This window comes from Salmo trutta, chromosome 8 (assembly GCF_901001165.1).
Source record: "Salmo trutta chromosome 8, fSalTru1.1, whole genome shotgun sequence".
Taxonomy (NCBI): domain Eukaryota; kingdom Metazoa; phylum Chordata; class Actinopteri; order Salmoniformes; family Salmonidae; genus Salmo; species Salmo trutta.
The window spans coordinates 33,890,344-33,912,713 of record NC_042964.1 but is presented as its reverse complement, the minus strand read 5'-3'; the positions used below and the strand labels follow the sequence as shown (position 1 = coordinate 33,912,713).

Below are 22,370 nucleotides of genomic sequence, written 5' to 3'. Positions count from 1 at the left end.
TCGTCATTTGTTTATTTTGTTTTGAGTGTTCTTTAATAAATTAAGAAGATCAGCACTTTACCCGCTGCGCCTTGGTCCAATCCTTACGACGCCTATGACAGTTGCAGTGTGTTAAAGAATTGAATGATAACATATTTGCTGAGGCCACAGGACTGAACATGGATGAATGCAACAACCATGTCTCAACCAAAACCAAGGCTTTACACTAAGCAGTGTGTTCATTTAACACTGATAAGTGTGGACCCATATAGACACTGGACCAGTGTTAAATTTAACACTATCGGTGTTGATTTTAGACTGGATAATTTGCTGAGTGGTTTAACTTCACCTTCTGTTGAGAACAACTGGGTTTTTAACCAGAGCCATAAGCGCTAAAATGGCTCCCAGTTTAAGACACTGGACAGAGCTGTCTTGTTCTCAGTGATAGGCCTGTGGAAGGTCTGCTCATGCATCATGGGAGTTTGTCTGTATCATTCCATTTCTATGACAGATTCTGTGCCTCTGTGACTACTCCTCCCCTGATTCTGCTGCATCCATTGACATAAATGAGTGTGTGCGGTGCATCGCACTCAAGAAGAGCCCATCAATCTCTCCTATGGTCCTGCACTCTGAAGACTTGGTCAAGGTAGCTTTTCTCCAAATTCTGCTTAATGAGATTAAGTTTAATGCCGATGGAGAGGGTTTATTTGTCTCCTCCACAAAACTCTCCATGAAATACAGCATTTGTGAACAAACAACCCATGAAAAAGCCTGTTATTAATGTGAGCCGCTAGCCAGGGAGTTCCCTGGTGAGGGATGGCCTAAAATAACAAACACAAAGTTTCAGCTCCTTCCTCCGAGCTCCTCCTGTCTGAAATAGGGGCTGCATCCCAAGAAGAACTCATAAATAACTCAGTCACAGAGAGAGACACCCCCGGGGAGGGGAGAGAACACAGAGAGCTGGAGAAAACAGAGGAACAGAGAGCTTAATAACCAAAAGCCAGTATTTTAGAGCCAGGTACAGTCACTGCACTTACTGTAGTCAGCCCCACTGGGGTTGTGTGGTTGATGATGACATAAATGCTCTGTCCCACTTTGAAGTCATGACTGTGTGTACACTGGTAGTGTGTTTAGTTGTTACTTGGGTATGTAGGATTGTGTCCATGTGAGTTAGTGAGGATGGTGTGTGTGTTCGTGTGTGTTTGCCTGCGTGTGTGTGTATGTTAGAACCAGTCGGTTCTCCCACTCTGAGTGCAGTGAAATGCACCGTGTTCATCTGCTCAGCATCACAGCACTGAGTTATATAAGCATCTCAATAGTCTAATGTGGCTTCCTGAAGGAAAGGAGACAAGGAGAGGAAGTGGCATACAGTATTGAGATGCATCACAGGTTTTCCATCAGTTCCATCAGCATGCAGAGAGCATCAGCACTGGACTCCTTGACAACCGTAGAATGTATTGTGGCGTCTGGCCACCCTGATTTCCACACGGACATCCTCTGCTGCCTCTCCCATCACCATGGACACACACTCCCCCATCTTTCACTGCCCCCCCCCCCCCCCCAACTACCTCTCACTTGAGGTTCCCCTCCATCTTTCACTGCAGTCTGCAGCCCCTCTCCCACCGGCTTTCCCTGGGTTCCCCCCCAGCCTCAGTCATCTCATTCCCCAAGACCCACCATCTCCCACTGCCTCTTATTAAAGTCTCTCTCCTTTAAACAACACTGTCCTTTGTGACAGACTGCCCAGCCACAGACAAGCCTGCTCTTGTCAGGCTGACGCTATAACTCCAAACCAACTTCCTGAAGTCAAGAGGGAGAGAAGAGAAAATAGAATATCTCTTTCTCTCTGGCCTTTTAGTTTCACTGCCCTCCTCTTCCTCCCTCCCCCTCTCTGCTGTCACTGCTTTCTAAACATTTACACTGTGGATGAGGGTGATTTAGGATGTTCTAAGAAAGAGCACGACTTGGGGACCGTCCACTGTAGCTCTCTGTAGCTAGCCAATGCCCTGTCTGGGCTGATGCCACACAGCAAATTGTCCAGGATTGATTTTTCAGTGTAACATTTCTAGTGTTGATTCAGGAGTTACATTCACTCTGTAAGAGTGAAATTAACACTCAGTGGTGTAAAATAAACCCAAGTGTTGGTGTTAATAACGAGAGTTATTGTTTTACTCTGTGGTGAGTAAAACAGTCCATTAAAACCACACCCATCATTACTATATCTCCCTGCATGCTATACTGCTGTCACAACGTCCACAGAAGGTGGCGCTCCTCCCATGTCGGGCGGCGCTCGGCGGTCGTCGTCGCCGGCCTACTAGCTGCCACCGATCGATGTTTCAGTGTCTGTTGGTTATGTCTGTATTTGTACGCACCTGTTCCTTGTTAGTAATTAGTGGGGGTGTATTTAGTTTGTCGGTTTGTTGTTTGGGATTTGTGCGGGATTGTTTTCATGTAACGTTGTACGTAGTCAGGAGTGTTTTTTGTATTGTTCGGTTTCCACAACGCATTTCGGATAGGCATTAGGGTTGCCGGGCTGCGCCCCGTGTATTGGATTTTGGAGCTGTTCTCCTTCAGTTCTGTGGATTATTTTTACCCTGCCTTGTCGTTGTGATTCCTTTGGACTTTATTAAATACGTCTCTTATACGGATCTCAGTCTCCTGCGTTTGACTCACCCGTCTCCTGCTATTTTTAACAACGTGACAACTGCAGGTATATTTTTGGGGATTGTTTTTAATATTTGTGTTTTTCCATGTACATTGATTGATTCATTAATCTTAACCGACACAAAGATAAATAACATACATTTTTCTAAACTAATCCAATCAGTTAGTTAGTAATGTGTGCAATAAATCTGAAATGGTTGTACCGGTTTAAATGGTTTATGTAGTGTTTTTTTTAATTACGTTTCTTAATCTTTACTGTCATTCTGAATGCAGAATCCTGACATATCCTAACTATGTCAGGATTCCAATTGAAACCGGGAGTTTCCTAACACGGCTGTGTTAGGGTAAAACTACGACATTTACTAGGCCAATAATTAAGGCCTTATGATATATAGACTGTATTGTCAGAGTTTAATTTGAATGCTAACATTCCCCTAGGAACTCATTTGGTGAAAGCCACAGGCTGTTAAAAGGAAATAATTCAACCACCATGTCTCTGTCACTAACAAATACAGTCATGGGTGTTAAGTCTCCAATTTACTCAAAAAGAAAAGGCACCCTGGGAAATATGCAAATTATGTTTTACACCATACAGTGTTAAAACAACACCCAAAATGATGTACTGTAACACTACAGGTGTTAATTTCTTACACTGAGGAAGTGTAATAGCGTCATCACTAAGCAAAGTGAGCCCAGTTTACTCTAAATCAAGTGTTATGTTTTACACTGTAGGTGTTGCATATTACTCTACAGTTGAGTTCTGCAAACGCCACAATCGAGTTCCTTTGGACATTTTAAGAGTTAAATGGGGTAACACTGCAACATAGTTAAATCTTTAACACTTTCAAAAGTAACACCAGTACAGTGGGACATATATGTTCACTGATAATAGTATACATTTGACACTTTCAGAGTTAAATGTACACCATTGATTTTCCTGTGCATGTTAACATTATGGGTACGGGTGAATGATAAGGTAGACATCCACGGACTGGTACTGGCATGGTGCTATAGACATGATTCATTACTTGTTTACATTTTTGATATATCTTGGGATATTGCAGGGTATACTAAGAACCATATGGTATAGTACTGCTAGGGAACTTCAACTCGCAGTAAGACCAAGTAGACAATACGCTGCAATCAAAGTCATGACTGGGATGGAGCTAGCTCTAATAACTGTGACTACATGGCTCAGAGAGACAGTAAGTGGATTAGCGATATAAGGGAAGTATGCTTATGAATAAATTACATTACAGTTGCCTAGGAATGTCATGCTGATAAAATACATTTACTCAAAATACACCAAATAAAGGGTTTAAATAAAGCATAGGCATGAATAATTTAATAATATTGCTTTCAGATACATCAAAAGAAGTCCTAATCAAAATGAGTGCCTATATGATAAATTATTATCATATAAGTTATATCCAAATCTGAGTCTAACTTCTCTTTGTGGTAAGATAAGCCATAAAGCCAATTATAGTTTTTTTAGACAATATTTTTAACAAGATTCATCCTTCCATGAAGACTTTGCTGTGCTGGCAGCACAGAGGGACAGAGCGGCTATTTTCTGAGCTGCAGCGTAAAGGTCCGTCCGGTTCTACAGTTCCAATCTCATCTTCCACATGGAGCACTATGGAACACTACACACACTGGCCCTCAACAGTGGTGTGTGTGTGTGTGTGTGTGTGTGTGTGTGTGTGTGTGTGTGTGTGTGTGTGTGTGTGTGTGTGTGTGTGTGTGTGTGTGTGCGTCCATGCGTCCGTGTTTGAGAGAGACATGGAGGGGAGACAGATGAGATGTCAATGATACGGACAAACCACATGTTCCAAATCACATCCTAACTCATCTGTTCTTATTACAGAGCTGGATCTTAACTTGAGATACGTGTGCCTAGGGCGTACTGCATAGCTAACTCTTATTTCCATCCATACATTAGACGGAACATATTCACGCTGTCTGGTGGAGCAAGCCGTTCCCCCAGATCATTTTGTTCTAGTAATTTACCATATTACATGTTACCATGGCTACTGTTACAGATTTCTGTCTTTCGGGTGAGTGAGCTTAGTGATATTGACATCATCTGTTAGATTTATAGTCTGGTGAATAATCAGGACAGAAAAAAATCAGAAGAGAAAATGAACACGAAGAGAGACAGGAGAGACTCCGGATGAACACTTGGGGATGTAATGTCCTCAATGGATTCTGTGGCAGAAGAAAGGCCTACTTACAGAAACATGGTACGAGAAGTGAGATCCTGCCTCTATGTTTGTCTCCATGAACGCCCACCCACCCACACACACTCCCGTCTCTGAAGACAGATACACAGGGCTAAACAGATAGCTATACAGCAGACTAGACCGACATTCATCTGTCTCTCTCCTCTAATCCAAACGGCAGGCATTAAAATAAGAAGAGGAGACAAACCATATCAGTGATTCTTTGACATTTAACTCTAGTCTAAACTCATTTAACATTTAAAAGCAATGGCCGAAAGGGAAAACAAATCTAATTTGACGGAGAGAGATGGAGCGAGGTCATGTGGATGTCTTTTCACAAACGTAAGAGACATCGATCATTAGATCGTCCAGAGGGAGAGGGGGCTCGCTCTCTCCTCATACGTACATAGCACAGAGGGAGAGGGGGCTCGCTCTCTCCTCATTACGTACGTAGCACAGAGGGAGAGGGGCTCGCTCTCTCCTCATTATGTACGTAGCACAGAGGGAGAGGGGGCTCGCTCTCTCCTCATTATGTACGTAGCACAGAGGGAGAGAGGGCTCGCTCTCTCCTCATTATGTACGTAGCACAGAGGGAGAGGAGGCTCGCTCTCTCCTCATTACGTACGTAGCACAGAGGGAGGAGGGGGCTCGCTCTCTCCTCATTACGTACGTAGCACAGAGGGAGAGGGGGCTCGCTCTCTCCTCATTACGTACGTAGCACAGAGGGAGAGGGGGCTCGCTCTCTCCTCATTAAGTACGTAGCACAGAGGGAGAGGGGGCTCGCTCTCTCCTCATTATGTACGTAGCACAGAGGGAGAGGGGGCTCGCTCTCTCCTCATTACGTACGTAGCACAGAGGGAGAGGGGGCTCGCTCTCTCCTCATTACGTACGTAGCACAGAGGGAGAGGGGGCTCGCTCTCCTCATTACGTACGTAGCACAGAGGGAGAGGGGGCTCGCTCTCTCCTCATTACGTACGTAGCACAGAGGGAGAGGGGGCTCGCTCTCTCCTCATTACGTACGTAGCACAGAGGGAGAGGGGGCTCGCTCTCTCCTCATTACGTACGTAGCACAGAGGGAGAGGGGGCTCGCTCTCTCCTCATTACGTACGTAGCACAGAGGGAGAGGGGGCTCGCTCTCTCCTCATTACGTACGTAGCACAGAGGGAGAGGGGGCTCGCTCTCTCCTCATTACGTACGTAGCACAGAGGGAGAGGGGGCTCGCTCTCTCCTCATTACGTACGTAGCACAGAGGGAGAGGGGGCTCGCTCTCTCCTCATTACGTACGTAGCACAGAGGGAGAGGGGGCTCGCTCTCTCCTCATTACCTACGTAGCATTAGGATGACATAACTACACATGGGACTAATGACCAGATATTTTAGATCACAAGACGTCATAAGCACCCAGGGGTAAACCAGTCAAACCTGATGGCTAATGTATAGCTTCTCTGTTACGCATCATCTGCTTGTATCACAGGTCTCTTTAGGTGATGTTGATTGATAAGGAAAATGATTTACAGAGCTAGGGAAAAAAAGAGTTCTGAAAGGGTTCTGGGTTCTAAATGGAACCATTCCTTGGAAGAAGCCCTTTTGGTTCTATAGCATCAGGTGTATGACCTGCTTCTATGACAGTTCCAAAGAGATGTCTTTATTAAGGCAAATTGCTCCTATTATAAATAGTATCAGAATACACAGTTAATAAAGGTTTTATAAGCAGTAATTATTTACAATCATGATTGGATGTAAATGAGCCTAACCCGGGTTGCAGTTGAATTGGTTACTGGTTTGACCCAGACACATTTGTGTCCGCAACACTAGCAGGTGTCTATTCAGTAGAAGACTCCTATTCTATTTTTAAAAGTCCTTCTGGCTTTTCATTATGTTTCATTATCTAGTGCTCTGGTCTAGGGCTTTGTTTGCGTTATTCCATGTGCATTCTGTCAAGGTTCAAAGGAAACTGCAGTGGACATGCTGCCAAATGCCAATTAACTATACACCGTGGGTTTAGAGCGGAGTAAACTAGCCTAATTAATGATGCTGGATCCCGTAACAGTACTCAGCAGGCTCACCCAGGCTCACCCACCCTCACCACATCCACATAGGGTAGTTACACTGCAACTGCTACGGTCTCACACAGGCTGTTGCTGCTACAGCTCATTAAAGAGAGCATCAACCATCTGTTAACGTGACCCAAGAGATACTCGATTGTATTCTATTGTATTCTATTCAACTCCGTCGGTCTGACTGACCAGCAAAGAACCCAACCCACACTTTTAGAAAAAAGGGTTCCATAAAGGTTCTTCAGCTGTTCCCATGGGAGAATAGGGATGGGGGGGGGATGTCTACAGTGGAGTATCGTGATATTATTGTTGACTATATTATAATGATTCTATGACATCGATTTATTTGTTGCTAGGTAGTTAGCGTTAGTTATCGCTAGTCGGCTGTGCCAGTGCCAAAACGTGTGTATTTCTCCTCCTATAGCTTGGCCTCAATCTTCTTTTTAAATGGTGAGCCAACATGTTTTCAGCTCTTTTATATCCACGACTGATCAAGACTCGTTTTTATTATGGGTCTCTGTTGTCCCTCTGTAGCAGACATACAGTGAGCAATATGTTTGGAACGTTGAATCGCGATAAAAATCACAGTATCAAGTCGCAATACATATAGAATTGTGATATATCGTGATAAGATCGTATCGAGAGGTCCCTGGCAATTCCCAGTCCTATAGGAGAACCGTTTTTGTTTCCAGGTAGAACCCTTGTGGGTTCCATCTAGAACCATCTGTGGAAAGGGTTCTACCTGGAACCAAAATGGGTTCTTCAAAGAGTTATCCTATGGGGACAGCCAGAGAACCCTTGTAGGTTCTAGATAGCAGAGTACACCATCGCATGCTGTTACTTCATACATCCCAATCACTCCCATGGAGAGAACAGCGTGGAAGATCAATTTTTCCCATTCATTCAATAACACTCTAGGGTCGTCCCATGTCATTTCAGCAAGCCATGACACCCACCCTGTCACATCGTTCTGATATCGTTTCTGTAGTTAGAAACAGATAGGATGAGCATTCCTTCAACACTATTTTGTTAAAATATTATTTGATCTCTGAGAAATTAAGCTATTATGATTGCACCCAAATTCAAATCAATTCATTCAATATTCAATACATTTACTACCTGAGATTCAATTTGGACCAAACTTTTTTCAAACAATGAGTTAGACATGAGAAATTCAAAGATATTCTCAAAAGCCACCTACGGACCCCCCACATCCCACGCCAATCACACCCCAACAACAAGTATACAGTATCCGTTCTTGTCACGGTTGTCGTCGGGGAATGAGGACCAAAATGCAGCAGGTACGTGTATGCTCATATTTAGATTTATTAACTTACAAAAAACAACTGAATACAAAATAACAAAGCTACTAGAACTAACCAACGAACAACAAAACAGTCTGGCAAAGCCTAGGGCTGAACACAGAACAATCACCCACAAAACACAAACACAAACACACCCTCATTTATGAGACTCTCAATCAAAGGCAGATAGAAAACACCTGCCTTCAACTGAGAGTCCCAACACCAATTCACCAGACATAGAAACAGACATACTAGACTCCACATAGAACTACCTAGACATAAACCAAAACCCGGACATACTAAATCAAACACCCTTTACACAAACACACCACCCCGAACCACATAAAACAAATACCCTCTGTCACGCCCTGACCAAACTACAAACAATTAACCTTATATACTGGCCAGGACGTGACAGTACCCCCCCCCTTAAAGGTGCTACCCCAGAAGCACCTTAACACAAAAAAAATATAAATACCCCCAAACAATACCCAAAAGAAAGATTTCCCCCTTTCTAAAGGGAGGGAAGGGAGGGTGGCTGCCGTCAACGACGGCACTGTGCTACACCCCCCCTCCCCAACCCACCTATATTGGAGGCGGCTCAGGTTCTGGCCGTTCGGGGCAGTCTGGCGGCTCGGGGCAGTCTGGCGGCTCGGGGCAGTCTGGCGGCTCGGGGCAGTCTGGCGGCTCGGGGCAGTCTGGCGGCTCGGGGCCGTCTGGGCAGTCTGTCAGCTCGGGGCAGTCTGTCAGCTCGGGGCAGTCTGTCAGCTCGGGGCGGTCAGGGCAGTCTGGCCACTCCGGCAGGTCAGGGCAGTCTGGCCACTCCGGCAGGTCAGGGCAGTCTGGCCACTCCGGCAGGTCAGGGCAGTCTGGCCACTCCGGCAGGTCAGGGCAGTCTGGCCACTCCGGCAGGTCAGGGCAGTCTGGCCACTCCGGCAGGTCAGGGCAGTCTGGCCACTCCGGCAGGTCAGGGCAGTCTGGCCACTCCGGCAGGTCAGGGCAGTCTGGCCACTCCGGCAGGTCAGCGCAGTCTGGCCACTCCGGCAGGTCAGCGCAGTCTGGCCACTCCGGCAGGTCAGCGCAGTCTGGCCACTCCGGCAGTTCAGCGCAGTCTGGCAACTCCGGCAGTTCAGCGCAGTCTGGCCACTCCGGCAGTTCAGCGCAGTCTGGCCACTCCGGCAGTTCAGCGCAGTCTGGCCACTCCGGCAGTTCAGCGCAGTCTGGCCACTCCGGCAGTTCAGCGCAGTCTGGCCACTCCGGCAGTTCAGCGCAGTCTGGCCACTCCGGCAGTTCAGCGCAGTCTGGCCACTCCGGCAGTTCAGCGCAGTCTGGCCACTCCGGCAGTTCAGCGCAGTCTGACCACTCCGGCAGTTCAGCGCAGTCTGACCACTCCGGCAGTTCAGCGCAGTCTGACCACTCCGGCAGTTCAGCGCAGTCTGACCACTCCGGCGACTGTTGACTGGCGGGCAGCTCCGACGACTGTTGACTGACGGGCAGCTCCGACGACTGTTGACTGACGGGCAGCTCCGACGACTGTTGACTGACGGGCAGCTCCGACGACTGTTGACTGACGGGCAGCTCCGACGACTGTTGACTGACGGGCAGCTCCGACGACTGTTGACTGACGGGCAGCTCCGACGACTGTTGACTGACGGGCAGCTCCGACGACTGTTGACTGGCGGGCAGCTCCGAATACTGTTGACTGGCGGGCAGCTCCGACGACTGTTGACTGGCGGGCAGCTCCGACGACTGTTGACTGGCGGGGCTGGGGACACGCACCTTGGGCTTGGTGCGGGGTGCTGGTACTGGGCGTACCAGATTGGAGACACGTACCTCAGGGCTAGTGCGGGAAGCTGGCCTGGGGCTCCATCCTTGCCCCTCTTCACAGCCCTTGTGCCCCCCCCCAAAAATTTCTTGGGGCTGCCTCTCGGGTTCCCTTAACTCTTCCATAGCCCTGGACACGAACCTCCTTAAATCCGCCCATGTCCATCCATCCATGCTGTTCTCCTGCTGCTTGGTCCTTTGGTGGTGGGTGATTCTGTCACGGTTGTCGTCGGGGAATGAGGACCAAAATGCAGCAGGTACGTGTATGCTCATATTTAGATTTATTAACTTACAAAAAACAACTGAATACAAAATAACAAAGCTACTAGAACTAACCAACGAACAACAAAACAGTCTGGCAAAGCCTAGGGCTGAACACAGAACAATCACCCACAAAACACAAACACAAACACACCCTCATTTATGAGACTCTCAATCAAAGGCAGATAGAAAACACCTGCCTTCAACTGAGAGTCCCAACACCAATTCACCAGACATAGAAACAGACATACTAGACTCCACATAGAACTACCTAGACATAAACCAAAACCCGGACATACTAAATCAAACACCCTTTACACAAACACACCACCCCGAACCACATAAAACAAATACCCTCTGTCACGCCCTGACCAAACTACAAACAATTAACCTTATATACTGGCCAGGACGTGACAGTTCTCCATGTCTGACTAGTAGTATGGAGCTGCGGTTCTGAGTATTGTTTCTTCATACTATGTAATGTATTGTCAGTGAATTTGGTGATGGTTTTTTTCCCCCGTTCAGAGAAATTAGTCATTGAAGTTGTTAGGTTTATGTCCCATCCTTCAGTACATCCTGATACTACCAGGTTCTGACCATTAGATGGTGATGTTTCAAATGCTAACTTTTTTGAATTTGTGGCACAAATCCAATGCAAGTCAATGTTAGTCAATGCATTTTTCACGCTTCATATACAAATATCTACAAGTAACATCGTTGAGCTACAAAATACTTTTTTGATACTTTAGCATGATTTGCTAATATAGATACTGTTGACTTGCATTGGATTTGTGCCACAAATGCTACAAATTCAGAATTTGAAACAGTGAACAATAAAACCAAAGCATGGATTGCTGTCATACCTTGTCCATAGACCGCTTACAGGGTAAGGAAACCAATAGGTCATTTTGTAATTGTCATTTTGTAATTTGGGTGAACTATCCCTTTAACATTGAGGGGAGGATTCTTTAACAAATATCACCTAAAAGCAGGAACAGCACCGCCTAGTGGTCAGAACTTGGTAATACCAGGATGTAGGATGGGACGTTAACCTAACAACTTCAATGAATCATTTCTCTAAACAGGGGGGGGAAAAAACATCATCAAATTCACTGGGAATACCTTACTCAGAGCAGGGAAGCAATACTCAGAGCCGCAGCTTCATGCTACTTGTCAGACATAGAGAACTGATACTATATATTCGTTGTTGGGGTGTGTGGTCTGTGGGTGGCTTCAGACAGTCTCTTTGGATTCCTCATGTCTAACTCATTGTTAGAAGAAAGTTGGGTCCAAATCAGATGTTAGGTACTATATTTTTGGAATATTATATGAACCCTATACATTTAAATGGCCAAATTTGGATATAATCAATTAGCTTAATTTCTCAGAGAAGAAAATTATATTTCAACAAAATAATGTTGCAAGAATTCTAATCTTATTTCTTTCTAACTACAGAAACAATTTCAGAACAATCTGACATGGTGGGTGTTGAAATGCTTCTGCTTTTTTGAGGTGGAACGACACTCTTGCCCTGCCCATCGAGGGTGTTACACCGATCTCATTTATATACATAACAGGGCAACATTATCCACAATGATCCACCGATCAGCAGCAGTGCCAGGATGAGAGCTACTCTGATGCCCCACTGATGGTGTAACTAACATACTCTGTGTGCTCTCAGAGCCTCTCACGTACACCAACCCTGTCCCTGTCCACCCAGCCCTGAGAGAAATAAAGAGAGCCTGCCCTATAGCGCTGCTGGCTCTGATCAATGGGTATTATGTCATTACCACGCTCATGCTTATGAACTCTCCCCGGGCTCTCCTGATCAGGGTTGGGGTCAGTTCCGTTTTCAATTCAGTCAATAATCCATTGTTTCCTATGAGGATTTCTGAACTTTCTGAACCGACTGAATTGAAAACTGAATCCTGAAAACTTGACCCTAACCCTAGCCATTCCCACTAACCATGCCCAAAACTTGACCCTGACCGTGGTCATGCTCAGCTCTGCCAGCTGAGGCACTGGCACACACCACAGCTGAAGTTACTTTACAATGAGTTCCTAATGTACTGTTCTGCACTGTTCATATCTAGGCTAATTACCGTAATGTGGTCTACAGTATATATATATATATATATATATATATATATATATATATATATAAAACATATGGCATGGTGTGAATTGTATCCAAACAGTCAAATTGGTGAGTCTTGCATGCAGATGGATGTGTCTATTTGTGAGACACAGTGTGAGTGTCCTATGCAGTGTGTGTGTGTGTGTGTGGAGGGGGGGGGGGGGGGTAGCCTACTCCTGTATGGTGGCCTGGAATATTGAGGAACAGATGGCTTAGAGATGTGCTCCCTCCTTCATTTCCCTCCAAAGAATTTTCCCCATAATTCCCAATTCCCATAAAACCGGCCAGCAAAACTGTCCATCTCTTAGATGCGTCTTTTAGATCACAGATAACGACTCAGCCAAGGGATCAGAAGAAACGTAAAATGCAGATGGCAGATCTCAAATCTCTCAAAAGCACTTGCTCTTTCTTTTCCATCTAATCGTTGACCAGAAAACCATTCACGAACCCAACCCTATGGTCAGTGTTCATGCCATGTTTCAATGGCTTCACCAGTTAAAGGCTCTCTCTCAATGGCGTGCCCAAATTCCATCAGAAACTCTCTGTTAACAGCCTACAAATGAGTGCGCATAAAACATCAAGCGAAATGCTTCCATCAAAATGAAGTTCTCCAAATGTTAAAAGTCTCTTCATGATAAATCAACAGTGTAATTTCTCCAAATACACAGTCATGAGACGTGTCAGGTGGAGTGGCATTTGGGATGCACATTTTAAGTTCACCGTGGTCCCTGTCTTTATTTGTTTGCCAGTGTCAAATATGGCATCGTTGAGTGAATGCACTATGACATCAAATATAGAGCCTACAGCCTGTTACAGACATGCGCTGTGCACACTCAGTGATAATGCATATCACACAAATCATTGCACTTTTCAAAATCTATTAATGTTCTTCTTCCTTACCTATCTGGCAGGAAACCAGGAGCTGCGCAATGGAAATCAGCACCCTGGATACAGTCAGTTCCATAGTCTCCGATTCAGCGCAAAAAATGAATTTTAAACTAAAAAAAATATTGTTGCTAAACAATCTGAAATTCTAAGATGCTACACTTGCTTCATACCGACGATGTCGTCGCTCCGGTCCTCCTGCCTCTCTTTCCTCCCTGTCTTTCGCTCTCTGCTTGGAAGAAACGGAGTGGCTCCACTCTCTCACGTACAACACTGGCTGGGTATGGAGAGGGGGATTGGTTATGCGCGCCGCCCACTACTCACACAGGCGCATCGGGAGGGAAAAAAACAGATTGTTGAACATACTCTCTGAATGGTGATATGAAATGGCTAGTGATAAAAGTGAAACGTGCACATTCAGAAGGTAAAACTTTTACTCACAAAGACGAATTGCCAATTTATTGCCTAATGAAACTACACTAAGAAGTTGTGATCTAAATGAAAAATAGAGCCAAATCATTATAATTGCATGATGGAGAAGTAAAGCCAGGATAATGTCTAGGGGCCTACTATAACAGCTGGGAGATGAGTAGGGCTGTTCCATCATTTACCAATAATAAGGGCCTACGACTGTGCCACTATTCATCTGAATGAACCTGTGTGAAATTGTTGTTCACAAACACTTCCATATTCCTACAGGAATCCAGATCTCAAGTCTCGTTCTCTTTCTCCTCTGCAGAGTATGAAGCTGGGGGTAGGATGTTGGCTTTGCCCCATATGAGACCTCTATTACTGTTGCTCTGTTTATATGGTGCTGGGCAACATGATCTTACAGTCTCAATGAAGGCTCACGTTCTCCGTGGCTGACGTGAGTAAGACATTTAAGCATGCTTAACCCATGCAAGGCTTCCGGTCCAGACAGCATCCCTAGCCACGGTCATCACTAAGCTCGGGGCCCTGGGTCTGAACCTCATCCTGTGTAACTGGGTCCTTTACTTTCTGACGGGCCAACCCCTGGTGGTGAATGTAGGCAACAACACCTCCACCACACTGATTCTCAACACGGGGGCCCCAACAAGGGTGTGTGATCAGCCCCCCTCCTGTACTCCCTGTTCACCAATGACAATAGTTTGCTGATGATACAACAGTGGGAGGCCTGATTACCAACAACAAAGAGACAGCCTATAGCAGGCTTCCCCAACTGGCGGCCTGCAGGCCGAAGTTGGCTCGCAGGTGGTTTTATTTGCCCCCCCCCAAGTTTTTGGACCCCGGGGGGACATAATAGACTTTAAAAAAACAAGGAAATCAGCTCCAAGTGATTTTAATTTAAGAAATCCGTTCCCAAGTATTCCCACGCATAATAGAGAAACACGTTGTCACGACTTCCGCCGAAGTCGGTCCCTCTCCTTGTTCGGACGGCGTTCGGTGGTCGACGTCACCGACCTTCTAGCCATCGCCGATCCACTTTTCATTTTCCATTGGTTTTGTCTTGTCTTCCATCACACCTGGTTCCAATTCCATCAATTACATGTTGTGTATTTAACCCTCTGTTCCCCCCCCCCATGTCCTTGTCCGTAATTGTTTGTTGTCAGTGCTTGTGCACGTTATGTTCTGGTGTGTGTCGGGTTATGTACCCATTTATTTCATTTTTCTGTATCCGGTGGGTTTTGATGATTAAACTGAGCCGTTGGAAACAGTTTTGCTCTCCTGTGTCTGACTTCTCTGCCGCCAGTACGCACCCCTGACAGAATTACGGACCACTACGATGGAGTCAGCAGGAGCAGGTACCCCGGTATTAGGGGTGGAGGAGTGCGTCGGGGAGAACGCAGCAATGCTCCAACATCTTGGCACCGCCATGGACTGCGTTGTCCAGACAATGGACAGCTGGGAGAGACAGGGAGTTCTTCCAGCACCTCCAACAGCACAACCGGGGTCTCCACTATGCGCCCCTCCTTCTCCTGGTCCCAGTGGGATTCGTCTCTCCCTGCCCCAGAAATACGATGGGAAGGCTGCGAACTGCCAGGGTTCCTTCTCCAACTGGACCTATACCTGGCCACCATCCACCCGGCTCCGTCAGGTCGTGAGAAGGTGTCCGCCCTCGTCTCGTGCCTCACCGGGAAAGCCCTGGAGTGGGCCAACGCCGTATGGAGAGAGGGAGATGCGGCGTTGGACCAGTTTGAGGAGTGAGCGCCTCTTCCATCTGAGGCAGGAGACGAGGAGCGCCCAGGAGTTCGCCCTGGAGTTTAGAACACTGGCTGCCGGCGCAGGATGGAACGACAGGGCCCTGATCAACCATTACCGCTGCAGTCTGTGCGAGGACATCCGTCGGGAGTTGGCCTGCAGAGACACCACCCTTATGTTTGACCAGCTGGTGGACCTGTCTATCCGGCTGGACAACCTGCTGGCTACCCGCGGATGTTCAGATCGGGGTCTGGTGGTTCCATCCTCCCGCACCCCCTCTCCGATACCCATGGAGCTGGGAGGGGCGGTGCGCAGGGAGACCGGAGGGGGTTCCAGCTCGTGCACCATCTGTGGCCGCAGAGGTCACACTGCCGGTCAGTGCCGGGTTGGTTCCTCTGGGGATCGAGGTAACAGGCAGGGTGCTCTGGCGTCACCCCAGGTGAGCCGTCACCATTCTCACCCAGAGTCCTCTGTTGCTCATATGTTTGTCTATGTTACCTTTTCTGAGTTTTCCCCGCATTCCCAGCATAAGGCGCTCGTCAATTCAGGCGCGGCAGGGAACTTTATAGATAGAACGTTCGCCTATAGTTTAGGGATCCCCATTGTTCCCGTGGCTTTGCCCTTCCCCGTTCACGCCTTAGATAGTCGACCATTAGGGTCAGGTTTGATCAGGGAGGCCACCGCTCTTCTGGGCATGGTGATGCAGGGGGGGCACAAGGAGAGAATTAGTGTCTACCTTATTGACTCTCCTGCGTTTCCCGTGGTGCTAGGTCTACCCTGGTTAGTTTGTCATGACCCCACTGTTTCTTGGCCACAGAGGGCTCTCACGGGGTGGTCGCGGGAGTGCTCGGAGAGGTGTTTAGGGGTTTCCGTTGGTGCTACTACGGTGGAGAGTCCAGACCAGGTCTCCACCGTGCGCATTTCCCTTGAATATGCTGATTTGGCTCTCGCCTTCTCTAAAAAGAAGGCGACTCAATTACTACCCCATCGACGGGGCGATTGTGCGATAAATCTCCTGGTAGACACTGCACTTCCCAGGAGTCACGTGTATCCCCTCTCACAGGCGGAGACGGAGTCTATGGAAACATATGTCCCCGAATCCCTGCGTCAGGGGTACATTCGGTCCTCCACTTCACCCGCCTCCTCCAGTTTCTTTTTTGTGAAGAAGGAGGGAGGTCTACGCCCGTGTATTGACTATCGGGGTCTGAATCAGATCACTGTGAGGTATAGCTACCCGCTACCACTCATAGCCACAACGATTGAGTCAATGTACGGGGCGCACTTCTTCACCAAACTAGATCTCAGGAGCGCTTACAACCTGGTTGTGTCCGAGAGTGAGACGAGTGGAAGACAACTTTCAGTGCCACCTCAGGGCACTATGAGTATCTCGGCATGCCGTACGGGTTGATGAATGCGCCATCAGTCTTCCAAGCTTTTGTAGACAAGATTTTCCGGGACCTGCACGGGCAGGGTGTAGTGTTGTATATTGATGACATTCTGCTATACTCCGCTACACGCGCCGAGCATGTGTCCCTGGTGCACAGGGTGCTTGGTCGCCTGTTGGAGCATGACCTGTGCGTCAAGGCTGAGAAATGCTTGTTTTTCCAGCAATCCGTCTCCTTCCTAGGATATCGCATTTCCACCGCAGGGGTGGAGATGGAGAGTGACCGCATTTCAGCCGTGCGTAATTGGCCGACTCCCACCACGGTAAAGGAGGTGCGGTGGTTCTTAGGGTTTGCCAACTACTACCGGAGGTTTATCCGAGGTTTTGGTCAGGTAGCGGCTCCCATTACCTCACTGCTGAAGGGGGGCCCGGTGCGTTTGCAGTGGTCAGTTGAGGCGGACAGGGCTTTTAGTCACCTGAGGGCTCTGTTCACCTCGGCTCCCGTGCTGGCCCATCCGGATCCCTCTTTGGCGTTCATAGTGGAGGTGGACGCGTTCGAGGCTGGGATAGGAGCGGTGCTCTCTCAGCGCTCGGGTACGCCACCGAAGCTCCGCCCCTGTGCCTTCTTCTCGAAGAAGCTCAGCCCGGCGGAGCGAAACTCTGACATGGTGGACCGGGAGCTGTTGGCTGTCGTCCACCGCAATCTGGAGTATATCCGGGCAGCGAGGAGACTGAACCCTCGCCAGGCAAGGTGGGCCATGTTTTTCACCCGTTTTGTGTTCACACTTTCCTACAGACCAGGCTCCCAGAACGTGAAGGCAGACGCATTGTCCCGGCTGTATGACACAGAGGAGCGGCCCATGGGTCCCACTCCCATACTCCCCGCCTCCTGCCTGGTGGCGCCGGTAGTGTGGGAGCTGGACACGGACATTGAGCAGGCATTACGTGCAGAGGCCGCTCCCGTCCAGTGTCCCACTGGGCATCTGTACTTCCCGTCTGCTGTTCGTGATCGGTTGATCTATTGGGCCCACACGTCACCCTCCTCTGGTCATCCTGGGATCGGTCGGACAGTGCTCTGTTTGAGCGGGAGGTACTGGTGGCCTACCATGGCTAAGGACGTGAGGGTTTATGTTTCCTCCTGCTCGGTGTGCGCCCAGTGTAAGGCTCCTAGGCACCTGCCCAGAGGTAAGTTACACCTCTTACCCGTTCCACAGCGGCCTTGGTCGCACCTGTTGGTGGATCTTCTAACTGATCTTCCACTCTCACAGGGTAACACCACGATCCTGGTCGTTTCTCTAAGTCCTGTCGTCTCCTTCCTCTGCCCGGTCTCCCTACGGCCCTACAGACTGCCCTGTTTACACACGTCTGATCGGGGTCCCCAGTTCACGTCTAGGGTCTGGAAGGCATTCATGGAGTATCTGGGGTCTCGATCAGCCTTACTTCAGGTTTTCACCCTGAGAGTAATGGGCAGGTGGAGAGAGTGAACCAGGATGTGGGTAGGTGTCTGCAGTCCTATTGCCAGGACTGGCCGGGGGAGTGGGCGGCGTACATGCCCTGGGCCGAGATGGCACAGAACTCACTCCGCCACTCCTCCACTAACCTCTCTCCCTTCCAGTGCCTACTGGGGTACCAGCTGGTTCTGGCACCTAGGCATCAGGGTCAGACCGAGGTTCCTGCGGTGGACGACTGGTTCAGGCACGCGGAGGAGACATGGGAAGCCGTCCGTGTCTCCCTTCAGCAGGCCGTGACACTCCAAAAGAAGAACGCAGATCGCCACCGTAGTGAGACCCCGGTGTTCGCACCGGGGGACCGGGTCTGGCTCTCGACCCAAAACCTGCCCCTCCACCTGCCCTGCCGGAAGCTGGGCCCACGGTTTGTGGGGCCATTTAAAGTCCTGAGGAGAGTGAACGAGGTATGTTATAGGTTACAGCTTCCACCCGATTACCGTATTAACCCCTTGTTTCACGTGTCTCTCCTCAGGCCGGTGATGGCTGGCCCGCTCCAGGAGTCTGAGGTTCGGAGGAGAGGTGCTGGGTTCCGGTCGAGGACGTGTTGGACCCTTCTATGCTGCAAGAGTTTCACCGTCTTCGTCCGGATCGCCCTGCGCCTCGCCCTCCGGGTCGTCCCCGAGGCCGGTGTTGATGCGCTGCTGGAGCCGTGCGTCAAGGGGGGGGTACTGTCACGACTTCCACCGAAGTCGGTCCCTCTCCTTGTTCGGGCGGCGTTCGGTGGTCGACGTCACCGACCTTCTAGCCATCGCCGATCCACTTTTCATTTTCCATTGGTTTTGTCTTGTCTTCCATCACATCTGGTTCAAATTCCATCAATTACATGTTGTGTATTTAACCCTCTGTTCCCCCCCATGTCCGGGTCCGTAATTGTTTGTTGTCAGTGCTTGTGCACGTTATGTTCTGGTGTGCGTCGGGTTATGTACCCATTTATTTCATTTTTCTGTATCCGGTGGGTTTTGATGATTAAACTGAGCCGTTGGAAACACAGTTTTGCTCTCCTGCGTCTGACTTCTCAGCCGCCAGTACGCACCCCTGACACACGTGATCATATAGAAATGTAACCAAGGTTCGAAATTATTATGTTTTAGTCAAATATTATATCTGTTTGGGCTTCTTGCGGTCAATTTGCAGTCTACAAATAATTTGTAAATATGTTCCGGCCCCCCGACCATCCGCTCAAGAAAAAATAGGCCTGCGGCTGAATCTAGTTGATGATCCCTGGCCTACAGGAAGGAGGTGAGGTCCCTGGTAGAGTGGTGCAAGAAAAATAACCTCTCCCTCAACATCAACAAAACAAAGGAGGCCGCAGTGGAGAGGGTTTAAGAAGGCGCAACAGCGCTGCAGTGAAGATGGTGAAAAGCTTCCATTTCCTCGGCGTGCACATCACTGACAACCTGAAATGGTCCATGTACACAGACAGTGTGGCGAAGAAGGCACGACAGCTGCAATTGCACCGTCCGCAACCGCAGGGCTCTCTAGAGGGTGGTGCGGTCAGCCCAATGCATCACTGGGTGCACACTGCCTGCCCTCCAGGACATCTACAGCACCCGGTGACAACGGAAGGCCAAGAAGATCATCAAGGACCTCAGCCACCAGAGCCAAGGCCTGTACAACCCACTACCATTGAGACATTACAGGTGCGTCAAAGCTGGGTCCAAGAGACTGAAAAACAGCTTTTATCTTCAGGCCATCAGACTGTTAAACAGTCATCACAAGCCAGCCTGCACCCAGTACCCTGCCCTGAACCTTAGTCACTGTTACTAGCCGGCTACCACCTGGTACTCTACCCTGAACCTTAGAGACTACTGCCCAATATACATACTTATTGAACACTGGTCACTTTAATAATGTTTACATACTGTTTTACACACTTCATATGTATATACTGAATTCTAGTCAAGGCTGATCCTATATAACTAGTGCTGTACACACCTTTTGTATTAATTTACTGCCATACTGTCTATATATTTATATTACGTGCTCAACATTGCTCGTTCTGATATTTCTTAAATTCTTACTTGCATTTTGGGGATTTGGGTGTTTTATATTGTTAGGTATTATGGCACTGTTGGAGCTAGAAACATAAGCATTTCGCTGCACCTGCGATAACATCTGCAAAATAAGTGTACACGACCAATAAAATTTGATTTGATTTGATTTTGATTTTGATTTTTGGTCGAATGAGAGGTTTGGCCGAGAGCCTCTTCTCACAATGTGCACCCTTGGATACTTCCACTCTAATCTGGAGGCAGGACTTAAACACACAATAACATGCTACTCCACGGCTCCCGCTTGTTACCCTTTGCATAAATTAACATAATTTAGAGGATTATCTTGAATTTATGCAGGAAGGATCTGCATTTCACTTGTTGGACCACAATTTTTCAGGGTGCTCAGTACAATGTCGTTTTGCTTCTCGAGTTCCGCCGCACTGTGTGTGTGTGTGCGCGTGTGCGTTTGCGCATGCGCACGTGCGTGCGTGCGTGTGATTCCTCTGTGCTTGGCTTGTGACTGAACCTGTGGCTTTCTGGAAGCAACCTGTTGCTAGTTAAGACTTTCCGCTTGGCAGAGAGGAGAGTAGAGCAACAGGGTTAGCTTCCAGGCAGGTCAGTTAAGTCCTTCCTCTCACTGCATAGAGAGAGAATAGCAGCGAAATAACAGACAGCAAAAAGACAACATTCTGTTTTGATTGAGAATAAAGTTGTATTGTATTGTGTATGAGACCCACTTACCCTTCCCTCAAAGACACAGGTGCTGCAGCGATAGGGAGTAAAAACCATAGACTGTATAAAACACATGAGAGAGATCACATCCTGGATCTTTATCAACCAAGTACGATAGGTATGGGACAGTTCAATATATCTGTTGGCAGTATTGGGTCGGATTGTCAACAGAAGCCATTACACTACAAAAATAGAGATAGGGAGTAGAGGACCAGAGCTATTGGTCAATGAATAGTCTCTCCCCATCAGCCCTTTGTGGGCTGACCTGCAAGTGAGGCTGATCGATTTAAGATGACACATAAAGGGCTTAATAGAAGTGCATCAATAAAGGGAGTGGATGTGGGATACTGTGTAAATCTTTGGCTGCTGGTAAACACAGCATTGTTTACGACCAGAGAAAGCTCTACTTCGGTGCTAGGTGTTCGGTTACTTCTGAGGGAGTGACTGTGTCTGTGTGTGGCGGCTGGTGTCTGGAGTCAGTCTGGGTGATGAAGGGCCCTGGGATGGGATCAGTTACTGAGGGAATATGAAACACACAGGCCAGTGTTAGAGAGAGGACAATGGTAGAACACTGCTATCTCCCTAGCTGACCTCGCCACACCTGCGATACAGTTACCTGTGGTAAACAAACACACAAACCATGGGAGAGAAAGAGGGACACAAACAGCTAGACTAACATAAGACTGTTTGTCAACGAAGAGGATTCCCCCTGGATTTGACCAGCCTAGGCATCGGCGGTTTCTTGTTTAGCTACTAACAGTATTCCGCTAATCAATGTCAAGCCTTCAGTAAAGCACAGCATCATATCTTCCCTACTGTATGCATTCAGTGCCTCTTCCTGTTACACGCATAGAAGCATTATTGAGTGCAAGTTAGTAGTAAAAGTCAGGTACCCAGACTAGAATTTAACACGGTTCTGTTGGGTCTTTTTAGTGTCCTCTGTCTGTAACAATGGCTTCCCATGGTGTCTTCCTCTCTTCATCTGCCTTCATGGCCTCTAAGAAAACCTGAATCTTCTCACTCCCTGCTGATGTGGCTACCTCGACTGCCTCAGCCCTGTTTCCATGGCACCCTGGTAGGTTGTAGCCCAAATGTCAACATCATTGACAGCCAACTGTCGCGCCTGAAGTTCAATATTCCGGACACGCCGTTGCATAACCCCAAAGGATCAATGCCTGTCTCAGCCACTCACAGATAGGCGTGCGTGCTAGCAGGCGAAAGCACACCCCCCTCGCTGT

The 22,370-nt window shown here is 48.1% G+C and overlaps 1 protein-coding gene across 2 annotated transcripts in view; it reads right to left on the bottom strand.

Moving 5' to 3' along the window:
- The window catches only part of LOC115198742 (receptor-type tyrosine-protein phosphatase zeta-like), a 51,919-nt gene extending 38,329 nt beyond the window's left edge, over positions 1 to 13,590 (bottom strand). For both annotated transcript variants that reach the window (XM_029760978.1, XM_029760980.1), the window contains exon 1: positions 13,349 to 13,590. In XM_029760978.1, the coding sequence (XP_029616838.1) occupies positions 13,349 to 13,412 (64 nt within the window). In that variant the 5' untranslated portion in view covers positions 13,413 to 13,590. The remainder of the gene's footprint in view (positions 1 to 13,348) is intronic.
- Positions 13,591 to 22,370: the final 8,780 nt, after the last annotated feature.